Source organism: Neovison vison, chromosome 7 (genome assembly GCF_020171115.1).
Source record: "Neovison vison isolate M4711 chromosome 7, ASM_NN_V1, whole genome shotgun sequence".
NCBI classification, from domain to species: Eukaryota; Metazoa; Chordata; class Mammalia; order Carnivora; family Mustelidae; genus Neogale; species Neogale vison.
Window position 1 is genome coordinate 51,219,931 of NC_058097.1, and position 24,571 is coordinate 51,244,501.

The following is a 24,571-nucleotide window of genomic DNA, read 5'->3' on the forward strand; positions in this document are numbered from 1 at the left end:
AATTTAGCCACAGAGAGGGGAGGAGAGAGACCCTATTGGCTGGGAGGTGGGGAGGGAGGGCCTGAGAGGGGGGTGAGGGGGCTCCTGAGACAGGCTCGAGGGGGGGTCCAGCAGTGAGGGCCAGAAGGAAGGCAGACAGGCAGAGGCAACAGGGGACATAGCAAAGGAAAGACACAGGCAGAAAGAACCAGAAGGACCCAAAAAGGGGCAAGGAACGCAACATTCGTCCACAGAACCACAGAGGCAGCTGGAGCCAGCGCTGGGAGAAGCTCTGCTGCCTGTCTGTCCCCATGGGCCACCAGGGGCCATGGCTGCACACTTCTCTCCTCTGGGTGGCCGTGGCCAGCCTGCTCCTCCCCCCCGCCATGACCCAGCAGCTGAGAGGGGCTGGGCCGGGCCCCAGCAACTGGAACAACAATGCGGGAGTCGTGGGGCCCTCAGAGGACATGTCTGGTGACTTTGGCCACTCCATGCACAGCCACAGAGGCCACAGAGATGAGAATGAGGATGTCTCCAGGGAGTACAGTCACGGAGACCACAGGTACCAAGTCCACGAGGTCAGAGAAGAGAACATCCCGGATGAGGAAGTCTTCACCGAACATGCTCGGCAGGCTGATGGGCACAAAGGCCACAGGAGCGAAGATGTGGATGATTTAGATGAGCCCGGGCCCCACTTCCTCAGCCACAAAAGCCACAGCCACCAAGACGAGGATGAGGATGAAACTGAGTCCAGCAAGGATCACCATCATACCATCAAGCACGTTCATAGAGGCCACGGAGAAGAGGATGATGAAGATGAGGAGGAAGGGGTGGTCTCCACTGAGTATGGACACCAGGCCCATGGGCACGGAGGCCACGGAAGGGAAAAGGATGAAGAGGCTTCTGATGAACATCCCCATCATATCCCCAGCCACGGACACCGAGGCCATGAGGATGATGATGATGTCTCCACTGAGTACGGACACCAGGCCCATAGGCACCAAGGCCATGAGAGGGAAGAGGATGAAGACCTCTCAGATGAACATCCCCATCATGTCCCCAGCCATGGGCACCGAGGCCATGGAGAAGAAGGTGATGATGATGATGATGTCATCTCCACCGAGTACGGACACCAGGCCCACAGGCACCGAGGCCACAGGAAGGAAGAGGATGAAGACCTCTCAGATGAACACAATGATCATAGCCCCAGTCACGAACACCAAGGCCACAGAGAAGATGAGGAAGAGGACATGTCCACTGAGGATGGACACCAGGCCCACAGGCACCGAGGCCATGGGAGAGAAGAAGACGAAGACATCTCAGATGAACACCATCACCATATCCCCAGCCACGGACACCAAGGCGATGGAGACGAAGATGGGGATGAGGATGAGTCTACCGAACACTGGCACCAGATTCCCAGACATACTCACCTTGGAGACGAGGAGGAAGAGGAAGAGGAGGTCACAGTCATGTTCAGCCACCACGTTGCAAGCTCCCAACACCCGGGCCCCGAGAGCACGGAGGAGGACGACTTTCCAGATGAATATAAGTCAGTAGCCCCTGCCCACGGAGTCCCCAAGGACGAAGATGAGGACATCTCTGACAAGCTTGGTCAACAGGCTCCCAGCCACAAGCAACAAGGCCACCAAGATGAAGGGCCTGGCCACAGAGGGTCTGCGGAAGATGAGATTAGCCACCAGCCCCTGGAACACATGGGGGTCAAGGATAGAAGCCATTTGAGGGAGAGAGATTCTGAGGAGGGAGAAAAGGAGGAAGACCGGAGCTCCCACGAGGAAGACGATGAAAGCTCAGAACGGGGAGAAGAAGGCACCAGCCATGGCAGCCTAGATAAGCAGGATGAAGAAGATGAGGAGGAAGGTTATGGCCTCAGCCTGAGCCAGGAGGAGGAGGAGGAAGAGGAGGAGGAAGAGAAGAGGGAAGGGAGGGCTGAGGTTCAGACCCCACTGAGCCAAGACCACCGGGAGGGGGAAGAGGAGGAGGATGGGCTGGAGGAAGAGGAGCTCCCCTTCACCATCATCCCAAACCCGATGGCCAGGAGGGAGGTGGCCGGGGGTGGCTCCAGTGAGGAACAGAGTGGCGAGGAGGCGGGTAAGTGGTCTGGCCAGGTGGGGGCAGGGAGGAGCGGAGTCAGCGTGCTTCACTGCTGCTCTCCTGTCCCCACAGATCTGCAGGGGGCCCAGGAGTACAGCAACTACCAGCCTGGGTCCCTGTGCGGCTACTGCTCCTTCTGCAATGTGAGTGCCCAGCCCACGTCCATCTTCCAGGCTGTCCCTGGAATTTGTCCCGGGGCTCTAAGGTGCCTGGGGGCAGTGCCAGGTGAAGAAGGATGCTTCTGGGGCCATGCAGCAGGCAGACTGGAGGCGGGGAAGCTGAGAAGGAGGCTGGGGCAAGGGTCTGGGAGGAAGTGGGGCCTGAGCTGTACCTGCCAACTCAGGGATGGAGGGGAGGGTCTGTGGCGGAGTCGAGGGTGGGTGAAATGGGACTGGGGCCTGGCAGGCTGTGGGGAGAACAGGGAGAAGGCATGAAGAAAACACCCACAGGTCTAGCCCACAGCGACAGGGGGACCTCGTAAGAGGGGAACAGGGGGGAAGCTGCTGAGCTCAGTGTGGGAGGTAATGAGTGTGGAGAGCTGGAGAAATGTCCAGGGGGCAGGGTGAAGGGCTGGCGGGTGGCTCTTAAATGGTATCCCCAAACCTGAATCCTACCGTCCTCAGAGATGCACTGAATGTGAGAACTGTCACTGCGACGAGGAGAACATGGGGGAGCACTGCGACCAGTGCCAGGTGACACTTTCCCGGGACCCAGGTTCCACCAGGCCCCAGGACGGCCGGGGGCCCCCTGGACACCCACAGTCCCAAATCCTCACCGCTGCCTTCAGACTGACCCAACCCTCTATCCCCATCCCTGGTGCTACCTTGACTCGATCCCACCTCTAACCTCCGACTAGGGCCCCTGTCCGGCACCCGCCCCCAACCCGGCTCCACCCAGACCATGTCTTACACTTGCGTCTCTCCCCATCCCCGCCCCCAGCACTGCCAGTTCTGCTACCTCTGCCCGCTGGTCTGCGAAACCGTCTGCACGCCGGGTAAGCCAGGCAAACTCCGTGGAGGCAGAGCCCAGTCCAACAGGCAGGCCTGGGAGGCTGCAGGGCGTGGCTAGGCGCGGAGGCGTGGCCAAGGCTGGGAGTCCGCGGGCGGGGCGGGGCGCGCGCGGAGAGGCGGGGCCTGGGCCGAGGGAGGGGTGGGGCTAGATAGTGAGGCCTACTTAGGCTAGAGGTGGCAGGCAGGTTGGGGGATGGGCCTGCGAAAGCAGGTAGAACTGGAAAAAAAGGGGCTTCAGGAGAATGGGAACATTAGGAGCAAGGAGAGAGGCGCAGGACCTTGAAAGGAGTCCCAACAGAAGGAATTCAATTTAGGGAAGGAATTAGGACAAGGGGGAGCAGGGGTGGGGGGGCAGAGCTAGTCTGGATTCCAGGTTCCTCTAATTTCGCCTGTGGTGTACAGCTCAAGCCTCTTATCATTTCTCCCACAGGAAGCTACGTCGACTATTTCTCCTCCTCCCTGTACCAGTAAGTGTGTGGAGGGGGGCAGTCTGAGGGCCCTGTTTAGAGAGGCGCAGTCCCGCTGAGTGATTGGACGACCCTGGGACTCCATTGCCCTGTTGGTAAAAATGGGCAGGTTAACATCCCCATCGAAGCGCCTGGGGCGAGCTTTGGGCACTTGGGCTAACCTCAAGTCCTCCTCTCCAGAGCCCTGGCGAACATGCTGGAAACTCCGGAACCCTGACCATCCGGCCGCGGCGCAGACGCACCGGCCTGGTCCTCCGACCCCTTCCCATGAGCCGTATTTATTGAATTGCAGTATGAATAAACATGCTCCCCGAAACCTCGTCGTCAGGCGTGGAGTCCGGATCTCGGGGCACCAGTGAAGGCGCGGGTGGAGACTTGGGACTTATACTCATGGGTGGGAGGGAGGGGCGGTCCGGCCTCCCGGTTTCCTGAGGAGGTCGGTTTTCCTAAGGTCCTGACAAATAAATCAGGCAACACGGGAGCTTTTTGAAACAGTTCTCTTTACCCGTGATCACTGAGTGACGGCTGGGGCAGGGAGGCCGACCAAGAGTCTCGGGCGAGGGCTCCTCCACCGTCCTCCCTCCCCCCACGCCACGTCGCCCAGTGGCATCGTGGAAAGAGGATTCTCCCATGCAAACCCCGGAGCCGGAGGGGAACCGGGAGCGCAGTTCTGCACCCCCTACCCCCGGGGCACGGACACGGCCACAGCACGGGGGCGGAGAGGCCCCGGGGACACGAGACACTGGGGAGGAAGAAGGGACTCCACCCGCAGCTGACCCCAGGCACCGGCGACCTGACGCGGGGGGGCGGGGATGAGTGGCACATGGGGCGAGGCTTGTAGCAGCGAGTCCCCCCTCCTCTCCTTTCGGACGAAGAAGGAAGACTTGGGCCCCGCGACTGGGGAGGAGAAAGGGGAGCGGGCAGCCTCTCCTAGCATGCGGCCTGGGAGGGAAGCCCCGCTCCCTTCCCGCGGGGAAAGGGCACCCATCTCCCATCGGAAACTGATCAATAAATTACAAATTAGAGAAAAGGGAGGCGGAAGTTTGGGGCGGGATTTCTTCCTGCCCTCTTCGTTCCCCCTCTCAGTCCAGTTCGTGTGGTTTGGTCCAGGCCCAGTCCTTTTGTGAGGCGGGGACTCGCGCTCCCCGCTCGTCTGTACAGATGGTCCAGTCCGCGGCGCGAGCTCCCCAGCTCGCTCTCCCCGGCGAGACCATACTCTGGGCAGGAGGGGGAACAGCCCAGCCTCTGGAAGATTCTTCCATCCGAGTGAGGTCACCTGCATTGACGCCGGGGGCAGTACGTGGAGCCGTGAAGATCCATAGTGCCGCCCCGACCCCCCAAGATCGCCCAGGACAGTCCTCACCTGGAGGCCTACACTAGCAGGAGTAGGTCCGGACCGAAACGCCGTCTGCCCGGGAGCTCCCAGAAGTCTGGCCTAGAGGGAGAGCGAGCAGTGGTTTGGTCTGGTGCGCACGCGTGTCTCGCTCTCTCAATCTCCCTCTCTCTCTCTCTCTCTCTCACTCACACACACACACACACACACACACACACACACACACACACACGGTAGGGTTTCTCTGATCCTCAACCCCAAGCGTCCTCTCTTGGATTTCCCTTCCCGCGATGACGACAAACACCCAGCTCCCCGCCGGTTTCCCTCCCCTTCCCGAAGCTGCGGATTCATCTAAGGTGCCCCAGGTGACTGTGGGCGGATTCATTTCCCACTTCGGAGAGGGGTGGGGGTTAATCCACTCCACACCCGGAGGAGGGTGAGCAGTCCATTCGTCATGTGTCGGGGCGAAAAGGACTAGGCCATTTCACAGAACCTGGAGGGAGGCTTCTGGAACGTTGGTCCTTTTCCCACCCCGAGCAAGGGGAAGGGAGGAGGGGCCGTCGCCCTGGGGAGCCGCCCACCTTCGGGCTGCAGCTTGCGGAGAGGGAGCCCCGGAGATCCCAGGGCCCCCGCTGCGGCCGAACGAAAGTTGGGGGGCAACATCTCAGCTGAGTCGGGGGTTACGCCTCGGAGGTCCTTCTCTCGAAACATCTTCCTCCAGGACGGGGAGCGGCTGAAGGACTTGGCGCTGTCCTAGGTATAGAGGCCGGAGCGGCGATGAGCAACCCGCAACAGTTCAGCCCCTTCTTTTGACTCCGCCCCCCTCGGGTTACACCTCTCCCTTAGCCCAGCCGCTGCCCTGGCCCCGCCTCCAGCCGGTGCGGTCTAGCCCGATCCTTCAGCTCAGGCCCCGCAGGTGTCGCTAGCAGCTGAGCCTCCACGGGGTCTGAGCCTCAGGACTGCAGCTGCGCCCACCTCGTCCAGCCTCCTGTCGGTGCCCAAGGAGATGAGGTTGCTGAACTCCTTCTCCAGGAGCTGCCGGGCCTGGGGACGAGAGATGGAAGAAGCGTGGCAGTGTGCAGTCTGCGAGGTGAGGGGTGCCCCGTGTGCCCCGGGCCGAGCGGCCGCTCACCTGCGCATTCTGTGTGGGGATCTGCAGGAGCAAGGCCAGGTCGGAGTAGTCGAAGGTCTCGTCCAGGGCGAGCAGCGCCCCGTGCACCCCACTCTCCGTGAGGTTTGTGGCGAATTCCTTCAGTCCCAGCCCGGACACCCAACCCATGACCCGCTCGTTGGACCACACCATCACGTCTGGGACAGAAGGGACTCTCAGTGCCGGACTGGTCCAATTTAAGCCCCAGGTCTCCTCCATTTCCGTTTTCCGGACCCCGCCCCCTACTCTGGCCCCGCCCCCTCCCTTAATCACACCTCTTCCCCACCTGCTCCAAACTCCTCCACGGGGTGTGGGGAGAGGAGGGGAGGAGACTCCTATGCTTCTACTTACCCCGGATCTGGGTCTGACTCTCTTCCCGCCTCCGCTCCAAGTCCTTCCGGTCATAATTGAGCCGTTTCAGGCACATGATCCCATAATGCAGACTCACCCTGGGCAGTAGGGAAAAGCGGGGTCACAGAGGAGCCTTCACAACTGCAGCGGCTGCCGCTGCTTCCCTCCCCACTGGCTGTGGTCTTCTGGGAAAGGTTGGGGAGTTATTCTACTGGGTCAGTTTTTTGGGATCGCTGACCCTCCAAGGACTTGGGGTATTTCCAACAGGAAGTTCCTACTGGATAACCTGGACAGGATGTGGGGTCAACGAGCCAAGCTGTCTGAGGACGTGAACTTTTCCTAGCAGGCCGCCTTATTGGCGGAAGGGACACAGAACTCGGGATTTCCTGAGAATCCGGGTGAAAGGGCCACAGATAGTTCCCGTCACCAGTCCCACCGGCCAACGACTCTCTAGGAGGAAGGCCTCCCCTCGGACTGTCCCCCTTGGCCAGGCAGCCCCCACCTGTGGAAGCTGTCCACCATCTTGAGCTGGCCCCGGAGCTCCTTCTTGTTAAGATGATCTAACATGCGGGCGTCCACCAGCGACTCCATGAAGTAGCTGCGGTACTGGGGCAGCCCCAGGCTGGGCAGCCAGTCGTTCCCCACCCACTCGTGGTTCATGTCACCATATGCCAGGATCTGGGGCCATGGGCAGGTGGGGGGAGGGGTCAGGCCCTCTGACCCCTTCCCATGTCCGTAGGAGAGTGCGCTCCAACCCCCTGACCCAAGGTCGTTCTTTCACCACCCCACCTTAGGACATCGGTCAACCTCTGCTCAGGACGATGGACCCATCCAGTGGTCTCCTACACCTTCCTAATAACAGAGCAGACCCTTGTCTCCTGGGAGTGTGGGCCTGGGACCCACAGGATCACCATCACCTGTGCGTGCACCTTCCGGCACTGCAGCATCTCAGACCCTCCCCCTGCTGGGAAGCAGAAGCTGCTCTCCCACCAGAGCCTCAGGCTACCGGTGCGGTGGGGGGGGGGGGGGGGAGAAGCACTAGTCCCAGCTCCGAACAATGCATCAGCCCAACCTCGCTCTCCCCCTCTCCCCCAGTAAGAACAACCGATTCTTTCAATGTTGCTGTCCCCACAACACACGATAATGGATCCATCCATCACTCTCGCACTGTTCAAAAATACCAGTCTCATGCTATAGCTGCCCCAGGACAGTATTCTGGATCAGCCCAAAGTCCTTCACTCCGCGCAAGGAAGCAATCAACACCTTCACCCACAATCCCCGCGCTTCCCCCACCCCACTGGAAAGGAAGACCCAGGTCCAACCTAGCTGGCTACCTCAGGGGAGTTCATGCCTCTCCCTTCTTGAGAACAAAGTGTAGCTCTTCCTTCCCCGCCAACTTCTCAGCCTGACCTGCGGCCCCTCCCCAAGATGCTTCCCCCCTTTGCCTCAGGACACTGGAACAGCCCCAGTCCCCCTTGATCAGAGAGAAAAGGTCTCCCCCTGGAGCTCCCGCAACCCACGATAATGGAATGGCCCGAGCCCCACGCTAATGATGGACTAGTCCAGGCTTCTCCACCGACCCCCACCAAGCCACAGTGAGACAGTCCAGAGCCCGGCTCCACGCAGCAGCCCCCCCGCGGTGATGGAAGAACGCTCCGGCGAGGGGGCGGGGCTTCGGGAAAGAGGGGCGCGCATGCAGCGTGCACAGCCTGTTCATGCGTCCACGTCCCACCCGGCGCCCCCTACCTGCTCCCAGCTGATCTCCTTGGTCTCCTGACCCGTTAGTAGGAAGAGGGGAGAGAAGGGATGGGTTAAGGGGCCGGCGGAGGGCGGGAGGAACGAACAGACGGACGAACAGACGGAGATTCGCCCGTCCCCCCGCGCACTCCTCCCCAGGAGAGTCAATGCCACCCCCAAGGCCACCGGCAGGGGTCACTCACAGGCTTGGTCGTGGCCGTCAGGGACTCCATCTCCTCGTGTGTCATCCACACGTTTCCTGTGGACTGAAGGGCAAGGGGTGTTATGGGGATTGAGAGAAGGCTTCTGGGTGGGGCAGAGATGTTCCTAGAGGCCCAGACCAGGTCCGCTTACATACATTCTGCTTTCTGCTTCAGAAAGGCCCGTCACTGCTGTGGGCCAGGCAGTGAAAGAGAAACGGAATGGTCATTTATTGAATACCCGCTGTGTACCAGGCAAAAGAACATGGGCTTTGAGGTCTGGCAAGTTCAAGTTTGAATTGAGGGCCTGCCCAGGTGTTTTGCTGTGTGGCCCTGGGCTCATCACCTCTCTGACCTCTCGCAGGTGTGTGTAAAGTGACTTTCAGAACGAGGGGGCAGATACAGCAGTGGAGTGGGACAAAAGTTTGGAGGGTGGTAAAGGGGCTGTGTATTCGCATTTACTGAGCACCTTCCCCCAACAGCCCCATGAGTTCAGATGTCACACATGGATTCAGACGCCTCTGTAGCTCCTAATGGGAGCCAGGCACGGTTGTAGGGTCTGGGACACAGGCGGGGAAATTTGAAAATGGACTGAAGAGTTGAAACTGACAATAATGGTCATGTTCTTAGGTATAAAGGCGCGGTAGCTGCGGGGGAGAACATTCTTACTGCTCGAAGATGACCCGATGAAGTAATTTTTGCGGGCTAACCAGTAATAGTGTCCACAAATTACACTGGAGGGTCTCAGATACACACACGCACGCAGGGGCGCACGCGCAAACAGCAACTCGGGCAAGGAGTTAACAATTGCCGGATTGGGCATGGCACGCAGATGTTTGGGGACGGAACAAAAGGATAAACTATTAGAAGGCCATAAACACTAGAGAGGGAAATTAGGTGTTAATGTACTGGGGTGATGGGGCAAGTGACTAGTTTAATCGTTGAGTTAGGGAGGCTTCCTGAAGGCGGTGACATTTGAGCTGAGACCTCGAGGATGAGAAGGGGAGGGTGGGGGGCGCTCATCAACGAGTTTGTAAGGAACCATATGAATTCGGATTTCTCCCCCGGATGGGGATGGGGTCCTGTCTATGTAAGACAGACCGAGGTAGAGGGGAGGCTGGGAGACCTGAGAAGGGGCTCCCCCACCCCGCCCCCGCCCTGCAAAAATAATCCAATCCGGCTGAGACACAAGGGGGTGAGAGTCTGAGAGACAGGGCCGAAGTGCGCGAGCCCAGGATTGGCTGGTCTGAGGGCAAGAGGCGGGGCCCCAAGGCGGCAAGGGGTGGGATTGGCCCGCGGATGCTCACCGTGCGGGAGGAGGCGGGCGCTGAGGGCGAGGTGAGGGAGACCATCTCCTGGATGGCCAGGCGCAGCTTGAGCCGGTGCAGCGGGTTGCTGATGCCGATCTCCCGCTGGATCTCCGTGTCCGACAGGTTGGCCATGATGGCCCCACTCTTGACGTTGGCCCGGCAGGCGGCCACATACCATGCAGGCATGCCTACCCACAGCTGGACAGAAGGAGGGCGGGAGGCAGGGAGAGGAAGGAAAAGACACACAGGGAGAGACAGAGACAATATTGGGGGAGACACCAGAGAGACAGGAGAGATACAGAAAGCAAAGGAGAGAGGGAGATGGAAGAGGCGGGAAAGTGGTCAGTGAGCAGCGATGGAGATGGGGCAAGGCAAACAAGAAGAGAGGGAATCAAAGGGGACACGGGGAAAGGGGGGGTGAGGCAGGGGAGTGGGAGGGTAAGTCAGAGTCGCCAGAGCCACAATCACCGTCACCCAGATGGGGTTGGGGAAAGAAGGGAAAGAGGGATGGGGAGGGAAGGGAGCAAAGACATTGGGAGAAACACGCGGAAAGACCCAGAGACGTGGGAAGAAATGCGGGGAAGGACAGTAACACAGATGGGAAGAGAGGCCCAGAGAATCCCAGACAGTGAGAGAGATGTGGGGAGACACAAACAGAGAAAGCCAACAGGACAGCAGGACGGAGTGGGGCATGGACAAAGGCGCAGGGGGAGGGGGACAAGGAGGAGGAAGGCGTTCAGATCAACAGGAAGGCTAAAGTCTCTCAGAGCCTCATCCCCCTGCACCCACCCTCCCTGGGCCAGGAGGAGGATGCTGGGTGGCCCGTGGTGGCTCTGAGTGGCAGGGCTGTCACAGGAGTTGGGGATCAAGAGTCGGGGTATTTCGGGTCCCAGTACCTCCAGCCAGGAGACCACGGTGGGCCCATCCCAAGCAGCAAAGGGCAGGCCCTGGCGGCAGGCCTCTTCCAGAAGTTCGTGCCTGGGGACAGAGGCCTAGTAGGGTAGGAGCTCTCAGGGACAGAGACACCTCCCCCCCACCAGCTGTCCTGGATGGGGCCCTTCCCCACAAACCCCTTTCAAAGCACAGTTCTATTTCTCAATGGGACGCTTCATGAATTTGCCTGGCATCCTGGTCCAGAGGCCATGCTAATCTCTGGATCGTTCCACTGTTAGTACAGCAGCTGCCAAACTGAGCCCCCAAAGCACTTTTTATGAAAGGTAGAAAATGTGGAAGGTTTACGGGGCAAAGAAAAAAAAAAAGTGACTCTCTGTAAGTGGCCTCCCCTAACCCCCAACCCACCCTACACACACACACTCACTTCCTCTTGTTCCGTCGGTCCTTGTCTCCTGGGCCCGTCAGCTTGGCTAACCCCAGAGGGTCTGTGGCCAGTGTCTCGTCTGAGGGTGTTCCTGCTGAAAGCAGGGAAAGACCGGAGTTTGGAGAGTCTCAAATAGGAAAGAGACTCTCTGAGGTCAGGGGTGCTGAGAAGGAGGCCAGCGAAGCAGAGGCCCCAGGGGAGTGATAATACCAAGCAAGAAGTGATTCCACCTCCTGGGTGGGAACTGGAGATGTGCCCAGCATAGGGCTGGGTTCACTGGGCTGGCCTCGGTAAGGGGGCAGAGGGATGCTGGTAACAGTTTCACCACTCTCTGCCCGGGAGGGAGTGAGGGAGGGCATATTCCCCGATTTGTGGTGTTCACTGATTCCCATGATGTAAAGAATCCCACCAATTTCAGGCTACCGATGTAAGGTCAGGCAAGCCCATAAAACCCCTGAAAATTAAACTCTTGGCTTTCACAAGCCAGTACAAGCAGGTTCCAGCACACCATCTGCCCTGCCTTTAGGTGGTCCTCTCTCTTTCTCTATTTAAAAAAATAGGTAAATGCAATAATAACATTCATTTAGCTCCCCACCTCCAGTAACCCAGATAGGCCTCAAAGGGCCCTGTCCTTGTCCCTCTTCCTTCCCTTTACCTCTGCCGAGTCCTGACCCTTTCACATCCTTTGAACTACCAAATGAATGAAGACTCTCAGATGAATGTCAAGTGAATTTGTGAAAAGGAAGAAGGACGGAAGAGAAGAAGTAAAGAAGGGAGAGAGGAAAGGAGACAGGGTTTGCATCAGGGTCCTCACCCAGAGAAGAGCTGTCCCGGCCTGGTGGTCCCATTCGCCCCTTCTCCTTCTTGCCAAAGAGACGGCCTATGGATGACTTGATGCTCTTCTTCTTGGGGGCTTTGTGCAGGGAATCTGGGGTGCCCTCACTGGGTGAACAGGACAGAGTGAGGGCACACCCCCTCTGGGATGTCTCCTCCCCTGCGAAGTCCTTGCCCCTTCCCCCAACGCACCCTCCCAAGCAAGCCCCTCCCTCATCCCATCCACTGTCCCTGCTGACCTTCCCCGCGAGGGCCCACCATCTTCCAGGGATCCCGCCTGCAGTGCCAAGGCCTGTGTCATTCTCTCAAGGCGGGCAGAACGGGGAGTGGGAGGTGGGGTGTCTCCTGGGATGGCTGGCCCCTCCCCTCGTGGAGCCCCAGCTTCCTCCTTGGGGACATGATTCTGTGGACAGAAAGGCAGAGAGGCTGAAATAAATTAGAGGAGTCATGCTGGGGCTCTTCATTAGTTGGGATGTCTATGAGGGGGTGTCCGGGATGCCCCTAGTTTGGGGTACCATTTCTTAAAGCAGCCTAGACCAGGTGGGGTGAGCTGCAGAAACATAAAGGCAATGAGTCGGCCTGGAGCTTGACCGGCCGGTTTTGAGGTATCCCAGCTTCTGATGTCAGGAGTGGGATCTGCTCAGGCTCAAGGAAAGCTAATGAGTTACACATTCTGGAAGTCAGAAAACTGGGTGCAAGGCAATGAAATGGGACTAATATTTCCTATTCCTCCTCAAAGATCCATTCTGAGGATCTAGTATTAGCTCTCAAATGTATGTTTAGTCACAGAAACCTTAAAAAAAAAAAAAAGAAGAAGAAGACATGTACTGCATAAAACAGGTAAAAGCAGGCCAGATCTGACTAAAGTACTAGTTAGGGTTCAGAAACCCCATGGCTCAGCCTCCCCACTACATTCTCTAAGTTGGATCTTGTAAAGAAAGTGAAGGCTGCTTTTGAGAAATCACTGGTGTGAGGGGGTTTTGCTGCTGTTGGTTGGGGAGCCTTATCTCCAATCTCACCACCCCCCCCCCACCCCACCAAAATGAGACTTTAGAACACTCACGGCTTTGTCGGTGCCCTCACGGGCAGGGCTAGGTGGTGCCAGACGGGGCGTTGAGTGGCCAGAGCTGGGAGGGGAGGGGCTGGCAAGGGTAGAGGTAGTAAGGGAGGGGGGCAGTGAGCAGCTACTGCGGTAGCGGCCCAGGGAGTCAAGGCCAGAGCCAGACACCCGGCTCTCTAGCTCCTCTGCCCTTTGTTCCGTTGTCTCCTTCTCCTCTTGGATAAGCCTGAGGAGGAAAAGGGGGCAGACTGGGTGAGAGAACAGAAGCAAGCAATGGGGACAGAGGCAAGCAACTGGGGATTTCAAAAGGCCAGGAAGGCTTGGAGGTAAAGGGGGAAAGATTTCTGAGGAATACATAATGAGGTCAGAGGGTCTTGGTGCATTCTTCATGGCCTCATAGGTTCAAGGGCAGTCAAGGGGTCATGAGAGGCTCAGAAGGTCATGGAGGTATAAGGGACAACAGGAATATCAGGGTCTGCATCAAGGCTTCCATGATGATAACCACATGGTTCTATAAAATCATAAAAAAATCACTAAGGGGGGCGCCTGGGTGGCTCAGTGGGTTAAACCTCTGCCTTCGGCTCAGATCATCATCTCAGGGTCCTGGGACTGAGACCTGCATCGGGCTCTCTGCTCAGCAGGGAGCCTGTTTCCCTTCCTCTCTCTGCCTGCTTCTCTGCCTACTTATGATCTCTCTCTATGTCAAATAAATAAATAAAATCTTAAAAAAAAAAACACAACAAAAAACAAAACAAACAACGAAAAAAAATCACTAAGGGAAAGAGGTCCAATTCTAAGGAGGAAAAAAAAGCAATATCATAATAAGATCGGGGGAGATCAGGGACTCTGAGGTCAACCTAGGATCTGAGAAGTTCATGGAGTCATCTGAGTCAATGCCTCAACTCACAATGACTTTGGATGGAAAGTGGTGGTCACGCTGGTGTATTTGCAGGGGCCCATGGAGAGCGCATTGTTAGAGGATTGCCAAGTAGGGCAATTTCTGGGAAACCAGGGTAGACTTTATGTCTACCTGGGGATTCGTGATAAATCAAGGATTCTTGTTCTATTAAGCAAAAATTCTTGGTATCTTGAATTGAGGTTCTTGAAGTATTAGGGTGAGACTCTTGGTGTTTGAGACTGGGGACCTTATGTTGTGTTGAGATTCTTTTTTTTTTTTTTTTTAATTTATTCGTCAGAGAGAGAGGGAGAGAGAGCGAGCACAGGCAGACAGAGAGGCAGGCAGAGGCAGAGGGAGAAGCAGGCTCCCTGCCGAGCAAGGAGCCCGATGTGGGACTCGATCCCAGGACGCTGGGATCATGACCTGAGCCGAAGGAAGCTGCTTAACCAACTGAGCCACCCAGGCGTCCCTGTGTTGAGATTCTTGAGGCAGTGGGAGACCCTGGCTACTAGCTGTGTGAAGCCATGACATCGAGGGTGTGCTGAAGGATTCTTGGTGTACTGGCTTGTGAACCTGGGTATTTTGGGAATGCAGTCTTTGCTGTGCTGGGAAATTATGAATACTGGAGAGAGGACAGATAGACAGGAAGCACAGAGGAGGCTGCTGGGTATATCCTGAGGGATTCCTAGTTACTAGAGGGAGTGTTGGAGTAGGGGAGTTCCTTGAGGATAGTAAGAGAGGAGATGCGCTCAGGCTTTCAGAGGAGCTACGGGGTCAGCTCGGGCAGGGTGGAGGAGGACTGGGCCAGCGCTCACTTGATCTCCTTGTTGATGGCTTCCAGCTGCTCCTGAAGCATAATGGCGAGTGTCTGCACGTCGGCCTGTCCACTGGGGGAGAGCAGCTCAGCCCCAAACATCCCCTCAGCCTCCTCCTCATCTGAGCCATCCAGCTCCCCAGGGAATGGAGGTGGCATGGACCCCGCAGGGGCAGACCGCTCCCACTCCTGTCTCTGTGTGGGGACAGAAGGATGTCAGGTGTTGGGGCTTCCCTCACCTCTACTGACCTTGTCCACCTTCCATGACCTTGCCCATGTCCCTTGACAAGGACTGGCCTCACCTTATGATCCAGCCCACACACTTTTCCCACCCCAGCTTTGTCTCTTAACAAGTCCCTTTCCTTGACCAACTGCCCCAACCTCTACCTCTACCTCGTCTCCTGATTCCACCATTTCCCTTTTCCCTTGACTCAGGTCACTTCCTTTGTTCATCCTGCATCCCCATTCTAGGATTTTACACCGTGCCCATCCCCCACTCACCGCCCCTCTCCCCACCTCATCATTCCGCTAAGGTTCTCACCAGGTAGCAGGATATCCGCGTGGAGACATCAGGCAAGTGGAGAGGGAGGATGGAGTTCCAGGAGAAAAAAGACAACGTGGGTCCACGAGACCCTGCTTCTCAGCCCAGCCCCCTTCCAGAGCCCTGCTTATTAGACTCTCTTTCCTACTGTTGCCTACCCACCCTCTATTCAGTCTGGGCCCCAAAAGTGGCTGCTGACCTTGGAGGGCTCATCCTTGACCCCTGACCAGCGGCTCCTCTTGCCTGCCCGGCCACTGCCAGCCCCATAGGGGTCCAGGTGGGCACCAGAAGGTAGTGTGGGTGCCTGGGAGTAACGGAGCTCCAGGGCACTTCCAGGGAGAGACCTGTGGGCATGAAGAGAGACCAAGGGGTCAGGAAAGGGGCAGAGAGGTCAGGCATCATGGGAAAAGCTCTGGGGTCAGAGGACTGGGAGAGGGATCTAAAGTCAGAGGGCAGAGGCCATGAAGTCAGGTGTCAAATATAATAGGAGTCAGTGAAAGCCATGGGAGGAGAGGGAGTGGGGGTGGGGAAGACGTGGAGATCAGAAAGGATGAGCTTGGCCAAGGGGGCTCCTATGGGCGGGAGTGAGGCAGAAGGACTAGTGTCACCTGGAGTAGGAGGACGGTGGCCTCCCCCGAAGCTGGTCGATCTCCATCTGCATCCGCTCCATCTCTGCCAAGAGCTGCTCCTGGTGAGAGGAAGTTGAAGGTATCAGGTCAGAATCCACCCCATCCCTGAAGAATTGCCCTCCCAGCCTGGCTGATGCCAACATCCCCCCAACCCCGCCAGCAATGTCTGCTCCACGTCTGCAGTCCTAGGCCCCCATATGCTCTCCTCCCCCCCTCCTTACCTTGTTGAGCAGGAGTTCATCCTGAAGCTTCTTCATGTTTGCTATCTCCTCGCTCAGTGAATTCTGTGGAGGACAGTGCGGGGCAGTAAGGGGCTGGAGCCTGGAAGGGGCTCTAAGAGTCCAGAGACTGGTCAAAGGCGATTCCAGGGGAATGAGGTGGGCATAAGTAGTGAGCTGGAAGGCATGGGGCTTATGGGGCCAAAGATGCATCTGGGGAGGGGAATGCCTGGGAGTCCCAGAATCCTGCATCCTGTGTAATAAAGATTCAAAGTCTGGGGCGCGTGGGTGGCTCAGTGGGTTAAAGCCTCTGCTTTCAGCCCAGGTCATGATCCCAGGGTCCTGGGATCGAGCCCCGCATTGGGCTCTCTGCTCAGTGCAGAGCCTGCTTCTCTCTCTCTCTCTCTCTCTCTGCCTGCCTCTCTGCCTACTTGTGTTCTCTGTCAAATAAATAAATAAAATCTTTAAAAAAAAAAAAAAAGATTCAAAGTCTGAGGGTCCATGGACGCCTGGGTGGCTCAGTCCTTTGAGCATCCAACTCTTGGTTTCGGCTGTGGTCATGATCTCAGGGTCCTGAAATCAACCTCTCTTCCATTCTCTCCCTCTTCCTCCCCCGCTGCCCCCGCCCCCTGCTCCCGCACTCTAAAATAAATAAATAATCTTCAGAGTGTGAGGGTCCAAAGGGTCAGAGGCTTGGGGAAAAGCCAAGAACTCAGGGGGTGGGTGCACCCAGCTGCTGGGGTGTTTAGACCAGGTACAGACCCGAGAAATCTGTTGAATTCAAATTCCAGATGCCCAGATTTGACATTTCAGCTAAGGGTTTGGGGAAAGGTCTGAGGCCCTGGGATGGTGGCAGGAGGCAGTCTAGGATTGCAGGTTACTGAAGTCCTGGGCACACCTTCTCCTCGAGAGCCCCCATGCGCTCCTTGAGGTGCAGCTGTAACCGTTCGTTGGACTCGCTCAGCAATTTGTCTACCGTCTCTGACAGCCGCTTATTGTGGTCATCGTTCATCTTCTCCCGTTGCCGCGCCTGCCCAAAGGACAACAAAACAGGGACGATCTAGCCCACCCGGCGCGGAGCCCCGCCCCCAACTCCACCCCCTCATCTAAGCTCCAGCCCCAGCTTCAAAGCCCCAGCCCCTCTGCGGTCGTCCGCCCGCTCACCCGCTGCAGCTCCTGGTTCTTCTCCTCCAGCTGGGCCTCCAGCTGCCGAAGCCGCTCCTCAAAATTCCCGTGACGTTCCTCAGCCTAGTGGACAGGAAGCCAAGGGCTCTGACTTTGCCCCACTAGGACCCAGTCAGGTTCAGGCCCCGCCTCTTCCAAGGCTGGGGGCCAGGCTCCACCCCCCAAGCCCCAGGCTCCTCCCCTGAGAGACTCCGGACCCACAGTAGGATTCTCACCCTGTCCCTTCCTCTGGGGTCTGTTCTGTCCCTTTTGCGTTCCAGGCCATCCTGTCAGTCAGGACTAGAGAACCCCCAACCCCTCACAAACCTTCAGGTCCTGCCTCTGTTCCAAGTTCCCTCCCTTTCCTAGACCCCCGGCCCTGCCCGTTTCCCCAGAATCCATGAGGCAAGTCTCCTACCCCTCCAAACCAAAGGCCCGGCCTCATCCCTCTACCCCACACCTCTCCTCACTTTGTTGAGCGCCGCCACCCGCTGGGCCAGCTGGGCCTCTATCTCTGGCAAGGTCTCCGCCTTCTGCAGTGTCTGCTGCAGCTTCTGCTTGGCGTCGTCCAACCACTCCGCCAGCTGACGGCTCTTCTCCTCACTCTGAGGGAGGGCAGACATGGGGGTGGGGGGTGAAGGAGGAAGGACAGGAAGCAGGTCACGTAGGCCGCGGCCTCGTCCCCATGTCCCCTCCCTGGCCGTGCCCCTACCTGCCGGTACAGCGACTCCTTGCTGGCCAACTCATTCTCCAGCTTGTCATTGGCATCGTGCAGAGACGTGGCCTCTCGCTGGGCACTCAGGTAGCGCTTCTCCAGGGTGGTGATCCGCTCCTCCATATCCTCCCGCTGCGCAAGCGCCTGCAGAGGCCACAGAAGGTCACGTGGACGACAGCTCCCAGCAAGCCCCGGGGTGGGGGTAGTGTAGGCTTAGAACCCCAGACCAGGCACCCCACGGTATCCTGGGAAATGAAGTCTCCCACTATCTGGGCATCAGAATGGCGGAAGCACACATCCCAAGAACTGGAATAGCCAACCTTAAGGACCCCGACCACCCAAGAGTTCAAACGGTGGTACCACACCTCCCATGAGCGTCTAGGATGTACAGTCTTAGACCCTCCCCATATGGATAACCTGAAGCCCATGGGATCGGAAATCTCCCCTCTCCTTGGCCCACTCCCCTCAAAACTCCAGGCCTTAGGGGCGCCTGGCTGGCTCAGTCAATAAAGCCCTGTGACTCTCGATCTTGGGGTGCTGAGTTCAAGCCCCACCTTAGCGGTAGAGTTTACTTCAAAATAGTAATAAACTGGGGCGCCTGGGTGGCTCAGTGGGTTAAAGCCTCTGCCTTCAGCTCAGGTCATGATCCCAGAGTCCTGGGATCAGGCCCCACATTGGGCTCTCTGCTCCGGCGGGGAGCCTGCTTCCTCCTCTCTGCCTGCCTCGCTACCTACTAGTGATCTCTGTCAAATAAAGCAAATAAAATCTTTAATAATAATAATAATAATAATAAACTACCTTTAAAACAATTCTAGTTATATTCAACTGATGAATCACTAAATTCTACCTCTGAAGCTAATAAGAAAGAAAGAAACATATCAATAAATAAATAAACAAATCCAGGACAGATTTTTCAGCAACTTCTAGCACAGCCCAGCTTTAGAATTACAGAGCAAGTGTCCTAGGGTCTCATGAAAAACAAAAGTCCCTTCCACGTGGGAGCAAACATCTCCCAAGAGGCCCATTTTAGCACAGGCTCAGAAAAACCTAAGTCAGGACTCCAGGGTCTCATGGAAGATGGACTTCTGTCTGGGAACCCCAACAGGACCATCCAGGCTTAAAATCTGAGGTGAAAGTCCAATGGACGATGAAAAACAAAGTGCTCGCTCTTCTTTCTCATCCACAGACTTCCAACATCCATATCCTACATTTCCCAGCAGTCCCAGGGACATAGGAGTTAGGATGAAGGGGGCTAAGCCACGATGGGATGAAACGCAGACAGAGGAGTTCAACTTAGGAGCACAAGAGTAGGCTGCCTGGGTGGCTCAGTCGGTTAAGTGTCTGCTTTGGGTTCAGGTCGTGATCCCAGGGGTTGTGGGATGGCCCTTCCCACAGATCCCTCCCTGTTCATGCTCTCTTTCTCAAATAAATAAATAAAATATTATTTTTTTAAAAAGATTGTATGGAGGCGCCCGGGGTGGCTCAGTCGGTTGGGCGTCTGCCTTTGGCTTGAGTCATGATCTCAGGGTCCTGGGACGGAGCCCTATGCGGGGCCCTCTGCTTAGCGGGGAGTCTGCTTCTCCTTCTCCCTCTGCCTGCCACTCTGCCTACTTGTGCCCTCTCTCGCTCTGTCAAATAAATAAATAAAATCTTTATAAATAAATAAATATTGTATGTATTTATTTGAGATAGAGCGAGAGAGCACGAGCAGGGGAAGGGGCAGAGGGAGAGGGGGAGAAGCAGGTTCTCCACTGAGCAGGGAGCCGGATATGGGACTGAATCCCAGGACCCGAGATCATGACCTGAGCCGAAGGCAGACGCTTCACTGCTGAGCCACCCAGGTGCCCAATAAATAAAATCTTAAAAACAAAACAAAACAAAAAAAGACAAAAAAAAAATCCGCAAAAGAATTTCCCAATGATAACCTATCTCAGACCAGTTACTGAATGCCTACCATGTAGGTGTCATTCGCCAACCCCCTGGCAAGGGACATAAATCCCATTCTACCGGTGAGCAAACTGAGGCTCAGAGAGGAGGAGAGTCCACACAGCTTGTGGACCAATTCCAGGTTCCACCATTCATGAGCTCTGTGACTCTGAGCAAAGGGGGACAGGGAGGGTTAGGGGGAGGGAGGGACAGAGGGCAGCCCACCAGGGGCTCCGGCCTCACCTCCTTGAGGTCGCGCTGGAGCTTGGCGTTAGCTTCCTCGGCCTTACCCAGCTCCCGGTGGGCGGTGCCCAGCTCCTCCTCCAGCTGGCTCATCTGGCGGCACAACACCGCCAGGCGCTCTCGCAGCTGGCACACCTCCGCACGCTGCCGCTCCAGGGCCTCCTCCAGCTCCGCGGTCCGCCGGTTCGAATCCCCGCCAGGACCAAGGCCATTGGCCAGGGGCTGGAGTGGGAACAGTGAGAGAAGAAGGAACAGAACACAGAGTGGGGAACACAGAGATATAGAGAGAATACGAGGATAAAGTTGATGCAGGGGATGGGGGATTGGGGGGGGTTAATCAAAGGTCAGTCTAGAGGTCGCAGAAGTTAGCTAGGTGACTTGAATCAGAGGTCAAAGACCAGTAAGGGTCTTAGGACTTCAGGTGTCATAGAGCCAGTGAGGATCACACCAAACATTAAAAAGACGATCACAAAGTCAGGGGGCTGAGTGGAGGTCACAGGGATGGGGATCCTTGAAGAGCCAGGGGAGCGAAGGCCTACCGCCTCTCACCTGCCCATCCCCATCCTTGCCGGGCTCCTCCAGCCCCGACCGGCGCCTAGACAGCTGCTCTCGAAGGCTCAGGGTCTGGGAACAGGAAACGGAGATCAGGACGAAGAGAGTCCTGGAGCCAGCAGCTCTAATTCCCACTGGCACTGGTCCTGCGGGAGCCACCCCATCCCACAGTCCGTCTTTAAACCCTGTGCCTTCATTATATATCTCCATAGCTGCTCAGCCTGAATAAGTCCACTGTTACTCTTCCGCCTAGCATCCTTGTGGCGCTGTCCCCTATATCCCTAATTTTCCCCATCCAACTATTTCCTCCATAGTCGGTTCTTTCCCTTAGCCCCAACCCACTCAATCAGCTTCACCCCATTGGTAGCCCCCTTAGTCCCTCCTCCTCCTTAGCCACGCCCCCACCTCCTGATTGCTCAGCTCCAACTCCTCCTCTAGCACCGCCACCCGCTCCAGCGCCATCCGCAGTCGCTCCCGGACCTGGGGATGAGGGCAGGACCGAGTGAAACGGGGATCAGACACAATCTAAGACATTTGACTGTGAGGCCCAACACCCCTGGGACGGCCTGATAGGGCAACATTAGCATTCCTCACCTATAATTGTTGTGCAGCTCCAACCAGTTACCAAGGCAGCCCTATCCACCCGTTACCCCCACTGAAATTCATTTTTCAACCAGTCGGGTCCCAGTCTGAGTCGCCCGTCCCAATCGATCTCAGTTAAAATTCTTCCCACTTAGGATATCCCCAATCAATCACAGCCGGAATCTCTCCTATCCAGGACAGCCCCAGCCGACCATGGGCTTAAGTTCTGCATCCAGGCTCTTCGGATTCTCATACCTTCTCATCCAGGGCCTTGTGGTGCTCGAAGAGGGATTTTAGAGCCTTGAGCACCTCCACCTCGGAAGAGACCCCACCGGGGGACTGGGCCTGGCGCTTTACCACGGTCATGCGCAGTGACCTCTCGTGCCTGGACACCAGGCATTCCAGATGTTCAAGGAGAAGCTACAGGGTTAGGTCACCGGGCCAAGAAAAAGAGGCAAGGGAAGAGAGGCAGGGTCGAGGACAAGAGTAGTCCAGACATGTGGGGCGGACACACGGAGGAAGAAGGGAGCCAAGCAAAGAGGTAAGGAGAGCAGTCAGGATAAAAGAGGTATATGAGAGGTAGGGGCATGGTCCAGGAAGGAGTGGTGCAGGAAAAGAACAATTATGGAGGTAAGGGAGGAGATGTGAGGGAAGGAGGGACCAGAGGAGACCAGCCAGGAAGTCGGAGTAGGGAGAAGACGGGAAAGCAAGATGGGTTAAAAAAAAGACGGATTAGGCAGCAACACCTTTGTGGCCCCGCCCACCCCATTTAGGCCCCGCCCCCACACCCCTCACCCGCGTGTTGTTGCGCTCCGCCTTCAGCTCTGCAATCTCTTCCTCCCGCTCCAGCAGCTGCTCCCGACATAAGTTCAGTTCTTTCGTCAGAGCCGCAAACTCCTGTCCAGATGTGGGTAGGATCGGGACAATTAAATCAATCCTTTCCCCATGTCCCTCATTACACGGGCCTGGAAGTTTGAAGGCCCCGCCCCTCCCTGCTAAATCCCGCCCCTTCCAGCGGCTCAGGCCACGCCCATCACCGGCAAGGGCCCCGCCCCCCACACCGTGTACTCCTCCCTTCCACGCACCAACTCCCGCCCCTTCCGGACCGCCCCCTCCGCGCCTCCGGCGGTCGAGATCCCGCCTCCCGCAGGCCCCGCCCCGGTCCCGCCCAGACCTGGGGCAGAGCGATGCTGAGCTGACGCTGCAGCGAGTCCTTCTCGTGGCCCAGCTCGCGCAGCCGCAACTGCGCCGTAGCCAGCCCGTCCTGCGCCTCGCGGAGCGTCTCCAGCAGGCGCTCGCGCTCCGTGAGCATCGTGACCATAAGGCGCTCCAGCTCGCCGCCCGCCTCGTCCGGGCCCAGCGCCGAGCCCCGCCGGCCATCCTCGCTGATGGTGGGCATCACCTCGCACATCATGGCGGCGGTGCTGGCCTGCAGGAGTGGGGAGGGAGCAGGGAACAGAGACCGGCCTTGTCGAGGCACTGGCAGAGAAAACTGAGGCATGGCCACTGGGATACTCCATAGTGGAAACTGAGGTGGGGCAACCCGGGCATTGTACAGAAGAAACTGGGGTCCATCCGTTCTGACCATGACACAGGATAAACTGAAACCCATTGCTCTCAGGAAATCAGGCCCAGCTACGTGGGTGAGAGAATCTGGGGAAACTGAGGTCATACTCCATCAGGCACTGGCAGCAAATCTAAGACCACTCTCGTGGGAGAAGCCAAAGCCAGGTGACCCATTGCCTCAGTCAATGTGGGAAAATCAGTCCACCTGTTCTAACCCTACTGGGAATACCCATGAGCCCACTGCATGAGTGAGAAGACAAGCACAGCTGAGAACCATGCCTTCAGGAAGTCAAAGAACCGGGACCACAGAATTAGGTCAGTGGTACTAGTACAGGGTCACAGGGATGGCCGTCACCTATCCAGCCCAACTCCTGCCGCCAATTTCCCAGACATCTGGACCCCAGCTCCAGATATCTAAAAAAAAAAAAAAAAAAAAAATTCTTTCTCCTAGAAAGAATCTTAAAAACACTTCACTTGCTAGCCATCTCCCACAACCCAGGAGTCCAAGATCCATCTCCCTCCTACCTCAAGTCACAGGAGGCTGGGTCCCCAGCTCCCTTCTCTCCCCTAGACCCTGGAGTCTGAGCCTCCAGCCGCCTCTTCCCCAGTCCTGGGGATCAGACAGGGACACAAGAATCCGAGCTTTCCACCTCCATCCTCAGACCCAGAAATCCTGGCTGGCCTGCAGACCACTTCCCCCCACCCCACCCCGCCCAGAACCCAGGAGTCCAGGCCCCCAGGCCCCAGGAATCTGCCTGTATTAGCCGTGGGCGGAGATGAAGGGAGGTCTCCTGAACCGCTCCCTCCACACACATCAGGTCAGACGGGTCCAGCTGGCCTGGTCGAAAGCAGGAGGGACTTTCACTCCATTCCCTCCTTTCCTTCTCACCCTCCAGGCAGCGGCATAACCGGTTCTGACAGTGGATAGTTCCCAGCCCCACCCAGCATGCAGACTATGTCCAAAACCTGGAACTGGGGTCTTGGACTTCAGTGAGAATAGGAGGGGATGGCGGACCCTGGAAACTGGGAGTGAAGGCAGCTAGATGCCTGTACCCTTGGATCTTTGAAGAGGTGCGTGCCCCTGGGAATCTAGACACCGGCATGTCGGCACTTAGAGGCCAGATTTAAGACAATATTTATAAGGAGACAAGTCAAACCAAATGGTATCTAAACCCAGAACCTACTCGGGAGGTGCAACACAGATGTTTCCGAGAAGCCACTCTAGAACTTCCAATTCACTGAGAAGGAATAGAACTTAGCAAGGCTGGGTGTAGGATCTAGAAGGCCATTGGCATGAAGACAGTACAGAGTGCAGAAAGGACATATGTATCCACATGTACAGTGTGCTTGGGGTAATTCCTTACATAGGGCCAACTAGAGGGGCATAGTCTAGAACCCAGGTCTGGAACCCGAACCAGTCAAAAGCAATCCAATAAATTAAAGAATGGTCTGGGTCACCAAAGAACCCCAAACACAGAGGGGAGCATAATGATACCTAAGAACACATCTAATGAGATGCATGACAAACCTAGTCAGGAGACATCTAGAACTCAGAACCCATCAGGGAGGCAGGTGTAACAAAGAATATAGCAGGGGTCACACTCTCAGTGTTATCATGTGTCTAGATGACAGATAGAAGGCGGAAGATAGACTCTAGAATATGCCCTGGGCGTGGGGGAAAAAACCCTAGAAAGTCGCAAGGAGTTTGCCCGGAACTTACAAGTGTTTGGGGGAAGATTCAGAAGCATGCTGGGAATTGAGAATTTACTGGCATAAGGACTGAGCTGGCAAAGGAAAGGGGGAGAGATGTTCTGGAAATGAGGACATTTCTAGCTGAAGACTCCAAAAGAGGAGATGAG

General features: G+C 56.8%; 2 protein-coding genes and 1 pseudogene across 6 annotated transcripts; 1 reads left to right on the forward strand and 2 right to left on the reverse strand.

Annotated features, from left to right (window-relative positions):
* The first annotated feature begins 70 nt into the window (after positions 1-70).
* HRC (histidine rich calcium binding protein) lies at positions 71-3,887 on the forward strand. 4 transcript variants are annotated; one of them, XM_044256909.1, is made up of 6 exons: positions 71-2,091; positions 2,167-2,237; positions 2,718-2,786; positions 3,034-3,088; positions 3,535-3,571; positions 3,752-3,887. In XM_044256909.1, the coding sequence occupies exons 1-6, from the start codon at positions 291-293 to the stop codon at positions 3,786-3,788; spliced, it is 2,070 nt and encodes a 689-aa protein (XP_044112844.1). In that variant the 5' UTR covers positions 71-290; the 3' UTR covers positions 3,789-3,887. The 4 variants fall into 4 exon arrangements, with proteins under 4 accessions (XP_044112844.1, XP_044112842.1, XP_044112843.1 ...); XM_044256907.1 differs by having other exon boundaries at positions 71-2,237; XM_044256908.1 differs by lacking the exons at positions 3,034-3,088; positions 3,535-3,571; positions 3,752-3,887 and having other exon boundaries at positions 2,718-3,010.
* Positions 3,888-4,054: 167 nt separating this feature from the next.
* Positions 4,055-22,575, reverse strand: PPFIA3 (PTPRF interacting protein alpha 3). Of its 2 annotated transcripts, none has more exons than XM_044256910.1 (29): positions 22,321-22,575; positions 21,942-22,043; positions 21,402-21,566; positions 20,970-21,044; positions 20,562-20,636; positions 20,013-20,234; positions 17,841-17,987; positions 17,599-17,733; positions 17,129-17,212; positions 16,863-16,994; positions 15,968-16,030; positions 15,726-15,805; positions 15,317-15,461; positions 14,578-14,771; positions 12,868-13,090; positions 12,044-12,207; positions 11,785-11,912; positions 10,971-11,064; positions 10,549-10,630; positions 9,650-9,850; positions 8,346-8,408; positions 8,152-8,178; positions 6,908-7,083; positions 6,406-6,503; positions 6,037-6,212; positions 5,880-5,948; positions 5,486-5,657; positions 4,935-5,006; positions 4,055-4,847 (listed from the first exon to the last, which is right to left on the reverse strand). In XM_044256910.1, exons 1-28 carry the CDS (start codon positions 22,558-22,560, stop codon positions 4,948-4,950), a joined length of 3,591 nt encoding a protein of 1,196 aa, XP_044112845.1. In that variant the 5' UTR covers positions 22,561-22,575; the 3' UTR covers positions 4,055-4,847; positions 4,935-4,947. The 2 variants fall into 2 exon arrangements, with proteins under 2 accessions (XP_044112845.1, XP_044112846.1); XM_044256911.1 differs by having other exon boundaries at positions 14,578-14,765; positions 22,321-22,560.
* Positions 10,745-10,843, reverse strand: LOC122914846 (annotated as a pseudogene).
* Positions 22,576-24,571: the final 1,996 nt, after the last annotated feature.